The sequence below is a fragment of the Cucurbita maxima genome, unplaced genomic scaffold, assembly GCF_002738345.1.
Source record: "Cucurbita maxima cultivar Rimu unplaced genomic scaffold, Cmax_1.0 Cma_Scf00006, whole genome shotgun sequence".
Classification (NCBI taxonomy): domain Eukaryota; kingdom Viridiplantae; phylum Streptophyta; class Magnoliopsida; order Cucurbitales; family Cucurbitaceae; genus Cucurbita; species Cucurbita maxima.
In genome coordinates this window covers 3,496,233-3,504,147 of record NW_019272022.1, presented here as the reverse complement: position 1 = coordinate 3,504,147, position 7,915 = coordinate 3,496,233, and the positions used below count along the sequence as shown (strand labels likewise).

Below are 7,915 nucleotides of genomic sequence, written 5' to 3'. Positions count from 1 at the left end.
AAAAAAAAAAAAAAAAAAAAAAAAAAAAAAAAAAAAAAAAAAAAAAAAAAAAAAAAAAAAAAAAAAAAAAAAAAAAAAAAAAAAAAAAAAAAAAAAACACATGCACACACCTGAGACTCGGTTTGTGTTTCACTAAAACCATGATATATGCCTGCGCTCCCATCTCCAGTATTAGGATTCTAACGTCCTCTTTTCTTTCAGCTCTGAGATTATACAAAATAAAAGTCTCATTAACTGAGTTACAAAGGCAAAACTGAAATGTGTTTGTACTTATTGGTCTAAGAGTGATTTCAGTACAGCTTTACAGGGTTGAGTTCTTTAGTGAAATGAACTTTTAACCAATATTTTTAGGGAAATATTTTCCTAAGAAAGATGAAACTTATTATAGAGAAATAATGAAAAATCAAACAAAATTTTTAAAAACCAAATAATTATCAAACAGAGCATAAAAGTTTTCATAATGCCAAAATCACGTAAAGAGTACAGTATTGATTAATATCAAGTTTGAAAAATAGTCTACTGTTTTTTATTTGCAAGCTAGTTTTAAGAATAGCATTCGAGATGATTTGAATTTTGCAAATAAAATGACTACTCAAAAAAGTATAATCTTTATTGTTCTAGGAAACAATTCACCAGTGGAGAATAAGAAAAAGAATTGATAAGAAACAGACTTTCGCAACGGCATTGTTGGATGGTCTCACTACATTTCCATTCAGCAACAGTCTCATTAAACACTCCCATTTAGCATGGTCTTTCTATGAAAAGATCAAGGAGAAAAGATCAAAATTTACCTTTTTTAACCACTGGTTAGATTAACCACTAGTTGGATGAGCTTTTGAATGGTCTTGACCAATGACGGAACAATCAGGCGGGAAAATCTCGTACCATAAAAGATTAACCCAAGGGCAAAAGAAATCAAATATTTAAACATAAAAGGCATTGATCCCAATAAAAGGATACACTATTGTCGAAGCAAGTCTTTCCAGGTCTTCCGATCATGAATCTTAAAAAGAAAGTGGAACAGAAGGATCCGAGAGAAAAATATATTGAAATGAAGTAATGGAATTAAAGCTCTATCCATATTTTACCTTGTCTGCTCCAACAAGTTCTCAATTGCAGCAGCAACATCAGGAACATGTAAAGTTACTACAGAAGATTTTGATGTCGTTTCTCTTGTGGTCCTCAACAACCTCCCCTCCCTCTTTTTGATTTATCCATTCAACAATTTCAGCTGTCTAGGAGAGAATTCAAATATGATCGTCAGAATATATATCATCAATAAAATGAATAAATTTGTCAAAGCCATAGTTTCATATGCTAAAAGGAATGGTACCCTTTTCATATGCTAAATGACATTGGAATTACCTTGAACTTTTCTAAATCAATCTGTTAACAGGATGGGAGTATTCTTGAGATACAATGAGGTCAAAGGAACTGATTTAGAATTATATACACTCCGAAGACTTACTTTCAAAGTTATGGAGCTGGAACTGTTGAACAAGATACAGCTTTCTGCGAGATATCAATCGCTATTCTCACTTACGTACTATGTTACATCAATTATGTGGAATGCAGAAGATTTTGAAGATTATATTCATAAATGCCTCGTGTTAAGATAACAACTGTGCTGCATAATGATTGCTATATAATGCTTTTGGTATAATAAAATCCCTTCCTCATAAATCCTTCTAGTAATAGTCAAGTCTCTGACATCATCAGTATTTCCCATATCATCGCTTCTATTCTAGGCCCTGGATTGCTGTGGTGTTTCAAATAACTAGGGATCTTAATGGTTATAGAAGTGCAGCTATTTCACGGAGTTGCCTTTGCATTTGAAACAAAATTAATGTTTTAACTATCACTAATCCTTTCCCTTTCCCACCTCCACTCCCCACCTCAAAACCATCATCTTTCAAGATCTGTCTTTCCATCTATTCTTTTCTTATTTTAAACTATAATGGTCAGAAATTTAGAATTTTGTATAAATATTTGGGGGATCTTCGCACAGATAAAAAAAAAACCTAAATACACGTACACATCACGTCAATAAAAAGGTAAATTCAAGCATCACAACCTTGTATTTTGCAGCCAAGACATTCTTCACGACGATGAAGGTGAATCTAGAGATGTTTTTGTATGCAATACTCCTCCCATTGCAGTAACTAACTTCCCTGACTAAACCTGCAATTTTGTATTATAATTTAGAAACAAACTTCTATAAAAAGGGGGAAATAGGAACATTAGCAACGTACCTTTTCATCAGCCTGAAAACCGGATGCCAGAATTTTCACACCATCCATAGCAAGGCAACAGGTAAAATCCTGTTGAGGAAGCGGTCTGTACTCTTTTCCACATGACAGCACGCACTGAGGACCCTCCTAATAGCAGAAATTCAATTTTATAGCAATAAATTGCAATGCGATATGAGCTCCAGGTCCCAAGCGACGGACTGAAATGATAATTTCAAACAACTAGGCATGCCAATTCGAAATGCAAACGGACAATGAAGTACATATGGCATGGTCACCGAACTACTATTTATGTTCATTGAGAAAGCTGTAACGGTAATTCAGTAAGTATCGCATTGGACAAATTAATCGACACCTTCAATTTCCAACTAGTCTCACTCGTCAGTCGAAAAATTGCACTCCGGTCCTATCCCCGCAGAAGAAGGAGAAGAAGAGATCGAAACTACAAATTAAAACCTACAAGAATCGTACCTAGCAAATTGCACCCCTTGGCGCGAAGATCCTCGAATTTTTCCTGGAAACCAAAATCAAAAACCAAAAAACCATAGCCAATGCGAAGAAAAATGAGAAATCAAACACAAAACCGATGAAACATTTCATACATGATCGACGGAGAGATAACATTATAATCATTACGCCCGTTTCGAGAAGGATCGCAACAGAGGAAGACGTCAGCCCCATTCTGCTTCAGAGCATCAAATATCTCGAGCAACAAGATTGCAGGACACGAACACGTTACCTCCGGCGAAGGGCGTCGGATTCAGCATCTCGGCCGTTGCTTCGTCAACTGTCTCTCTCGATCGAACTTGGACGAGAGAGAGAGGAATGGAATTTGGAGTGTCTTTGGAAATGAAACGAAGAGAAAGCGGACTGTGTAAATGGCGGGAAGGGTTTCCTCAAATCAGTAGCCTGCCCATCCGTCCGACCCGCGTAAATTTTCTTATACTAAAATTAAATTAGGTTAAATTATAAATAATACTTTTTAATTTATATTAATGTTAATTTGATTTTTTTTTCTTTAAAAATATCATTCTTCTTTTAAAAAACATTATATAATGTTTTTTATATGATTTATATATACTTTTTGTTTAATTCAAACCATATAGTTTCTACCTTTAGTTGGGCCTTGTGGGCGTGACGTAATAAATATATGATTTATATATAATTTGAAATTAATATTGTATCATTTTAATTAATTATATCACTTTAATTAATATTGTTTTATAAGAAAGACTTGAGAGATGTATTCAAAATATGTAATAAGAAAAATACATATTTATAATTATTATAATTATTTTTTTATTATAACGCAACAATAAAAAAATTATTATTTATAAAAAAAAAAAATTAAAAGTAAGATATAAAAGTATCTCTATTGAAAAATATATATTTTTTTAAATGCTTAAGCTAAAATTTTACTTAGTGACCAGATTAAATAATTTAGAAAATTAAAGTAAAATATTTAAAATTGTAAGCAGTTAAGTACAATTATTTTTAAATGATAAATAATAATAAAATTTACGCGTTTATTTTCTGAGCGTGTCATAGAATAATTGACTTTCTTTTACTACGGTAAAAAAAGTATCAACCATTCCTCGTGTAAGCAATTATTTTTATTGAGGTAAATTTCATTATTGTCGTGTTTTTTCTCATGCACACACATGTAGCCCTAAATTCTAGGTTTTGTATTGTACTCTATATTTGTATTATTATTATTTTTTCCTTGCCTATTAAACTTTAGTTTTGGTAGACGGAACCTTTCTTAAAAAAAAATATTAGATGAGATAGGTCGATGTTATCGAAATGGTCAAAAGAAAAGAAAAGAAAAAGATGCTTTCATGAAGATTCCGTATGTCGGAGGATCGAGAATCTTTTTGGACATCAAATGCTAGGTAAATAAAAACGAAAGTAAGCTTTTGAACTATTTTTTTTTTCAATTTAATTTTAAAAAAAATACCCTTGAAGGGTAATTAATTTGAACATTTAAAATTAATAAATGGGTCTTAACAACACATAAAGTAAATGACAATTTTACCCCTGAGAACGAAAAAACTCAAAACACCATTTAAATAGATAACAAAAAGGGGTTAAAGAAACAATTTGAACCTTCAAAGTTAAGAAACGGGTCTCAAAGAATAAGTAACAAAATGACAATTTTACCCCTAAAGAACCAAATAACCCAAGAAAATCTAAACCCGCATTTAGATAGATATCAAAAGGGGTTGAAAAAACGGGTTATAGTTCGTTCGGTCATTCAAATTTAGTTCTTATATTAATGAATTATAATTAATTTAAACATTCAAAATTAAGAAACGGGTCTCAAAGAACAAGTAACGAAATGACAATTTTACCCCTAAAGAACAAAACAACCTAAGAAAACCGAAACCTCCATTTACATAGATATCAAAAAGAGGTTGAAGAAACGACTCACAGGTCCATCGTTCAAATTTAGTTCCTATACTAATGAATTATAATTAATATGGACGTCAAAATTAAAAAACAGGTCTCTCGAAAAACAATTAAGCAAATGACAATTTTACCCCTAAAGAAGAAAAAAAACCCAAGAGGAGGAGGAGGTTGTTTGGTTGTTTGGCATACAAAGAATTGAAGCTTATTGATTAGATTGAGTGTGATTTGAGATTTCTCCCTTTCTTTGCGGACCCAAACTTTGAAGAACAGCTTTCAAAAACCCAGTTTTCACAGTGCTTCCTCTTCCCATTTTGGGTTAACAAAAACCCTTTTCATTCTTTGATTTGATGCTTAAGATTTTAAACCCTAAACCCTAAATCCTTCTCCTCCTCTCTATGCTTGACACGTGTCCTTTTAGGGCATCCTTTTACTCCCAAATACTACCTAATAACCCTAGTTTTTATCCCTTTTACCTTCCTAATTTCTTATAAATTTGTATAATTAATTACCGTTAAATTAATAAAAATATCTATAAATTTTGTATTTTGTCTCAAAAATACTTTTGAACTTAAAATTTTTTTTTTATAATATTCTTCAATTTAAAAAAGAAGTTAAAAAAATACCCTACTCGTTAGTTATGGATGAAAAATGTTAGTTGATATACTCTTGAATGTTCAAAAGAGCTTAACAAGTAACTTTATCGTTAGTTTTGGATGAAAAATGTTCGTACTTTGTTTCAAAAGTGTTTAAAAAATATTTTTACTTTTGATTTTTTGATGAAACGTAAGTACATTAGACAACCCAAACGTATCATTGTTCTAACATATCGTTAAACTAAAAAGAAACGTCTGTCAACTCGAGCATAGTTCAATAGATAAAGCACATATTAACTTCTCCAAGACCGAGAGTTTGTCCTCTAAATCTTGCATTTATCATAACAAAAAAGTTAAAACTTCAAATCTATGCTCGCTCCAACATATCACTAAACTAAAAAGAAACGTTTTTCAACTCGAGTATAGTTCAATAGATAAACCACTTATGAAGCTAAAAAGAAACATTTGTCAACTCGAACATAGTTCAATAGACAAAACACTTATTAAGCTAAAAAGAAACATTTGTCAACTGAAGCATAGTTCAATAGATAAAACACTTAATAGACTAAAAGGAAACATTTGTCAACTTGAGCATAGTTCAATAGACAAAACACTTATCAAACTAAAAAAATCATTTGTCAACTCGAGCATAGTTCAATAGATAAAACACTTATGAAATTAAGAAAAAACATTTGTCAACTCGTGCATAGTTCAATAGATAAAGCACTTATTAAACTAAGAAGAAACACTTATTAAACTAAAAAGAACCATTTTCAACTCAACCATAGTTCAATAGATAAAACACTTATTACACTAAAAAGAATCAATTGTCAACTCGAGCATAGTTCAATAAATAAAACACTTATTAAGCTAAAAAGAAACATTTGTCAACTCGAACATAGTTCAATAGATAAAACACTTGTTAAGCTAAAAAGAAACATTTGTCAACTCGAGCATAGTTCAATAGATAAAACACTTATCAAACTAAAAAGAAACGTTTATCAACTCGAGCATAATTCAATAGATAAAACACCCATTAACTTCTCAAAGAATGTGAGTTCGTCCTCTCAATCTCACATTCATGGAAGAAAAGAAAAAGTCAAAAGTTGAAATCAACCTCTCTATGGTTTGGTTATTGATGGGAAGTAATAAAGGTGAGAGAAATGCATGAACCCAATGGTTAACAAGAAGACCAAACATGAGCCACAAAACAACAAAGAGTCAAATAAACAATAAAAACTACATAATTTTATAGTTGAGTTGAGCTTATCACAACCCATAAAGAAGCCCTCCATTTCTATGTGACTTAGAAAGTTGATAAGCTTCCAAACCCAATATAGAAACCTCTTCTATTCCTTCTCTCCTTTTAAACCCTCTTCAATGGCTGCCCTTTTCCATTGCCTTTCAAAATTCCTTAGCTCAAAAACAGAAAAACACAAACAAATGGGAAGAGGGAAGATCGAGATCAAGCGGATTGAAAACTCAACCAACCGACAAGTCGCTTATTCAAAGAGACGAAATGGGATAATCAAGAAGGCTAAAGAAATCACTGTTCTTTGTGATGCTAATGTTTCTCTTGTTGTTTTTGCTAGCTCTGGCAAAATGCATGAGTATTGCAGCCCTTCAATGCAGTAAGAGATTCAAAACATTTCAAAATTTTTAAAAAATTGAGCTTTTTTTGAGGTTTTTTTTTACTCTTTTTTTTTGAAGGTTGGTTGATATCTTGGATAAGTATCATAAGCAATCTGGGAAGAGGCTGTGGGATGCTAAGCATGAGGTATTTTGGGTCAAGATCTAAGCTTTTTGATATGGGGAGTGATACCCTTGTTTGGATCTTGGTTTTTGATTTTGATATCTGTTTTGAAATGGGTTTTCGTTTTGATATGGGAAGTGATACCTAGTTTGGATCTTGGCCTTGGTTTTGATATCTATTTTGAAATGGTTTTTGGTTTTGATATGGGGAGTGGTACCCTAGTTTGGATCTCGGTTTTTGATTTTGATATCGATTTTGAAATGGGTTTTGGTTTTGATATGGGGAGTGATACCCTAGTTTGGATCTTGGCTTTGATTTTGATATCTATTTTTGTAACGGTTCAAACCTACCGCTAGCAGATATTGTTTTCTTTGAGCTTTTTCTTTCGAGCTTCCTCTCGAGGCTTTAAAACGTGTTTGGGGAAGGTTTCTACACTATAAAGATGTTTCGTTCTTCTCTTCAACTAATGTGGATATCACAGTTTTGAAATGAGTTGCTTTTGATACGGGGAGTGATACCCTACTTTGGATCTTGGTTTTTGATTTTGATATCTATTTTGAAATGGGTTTTGCTTTTGATTTTGATACCACCGTTAGCTAGAAGATATTGTTCTCTTTTAGCTTTCCCTTTCGAGCTTCCCTCAAGGCTTTAAAACGCGTCTGTTAGGGGAAGATTTTCACACTCTTATAAAGAGTGATTCGTTCTACTCCATAACCAATGTGGGATTTCACAATTTTAAAAAGGGTTTTACTTTTGATATTGAAAGTGATACCTAGTTTGGATCTTTGGCTTTGGTTTTGATATCTATTTTGAAATGGGTTTTGCTTTTGATATGGGAAGTGATACCCTTAGGTTTTTGATTTTGATATCTATTTTGAAATAGGTTATGTTTTTTTTTTTTTTTTTTTTTT

General features: G+C 31.9%; 1 protein-coding gene across 1 annotated transcript in view; it reads left to right on the top strand.

Moving 5' to 3' along the window:
* The first annotated feature begins 6,648 nt into the window (after positions 1–6,648).
* Positions 6,649–7,915, top strand: part of LOC111480315 (floral homeotic protein PMADS 2-like) — a 4,591-nt gene continuing 3,324 nt past the window's right edge. The window contains exons 1-2 of the mRNA XM_023125286.1: positions 6,649–6,882; positions 6,962–7,028. Of these exons, the coding sequence (XP_022981054.1) occupies positions 6,695–6,882; positions 6,962–7,028 (255 nt within the window). The 5' untranslated portion in view covers positions 6,649–6,694. The remainder of the gene's footprint in view (positions 6,883–6,961; positions 7,029–7,915) is intronic.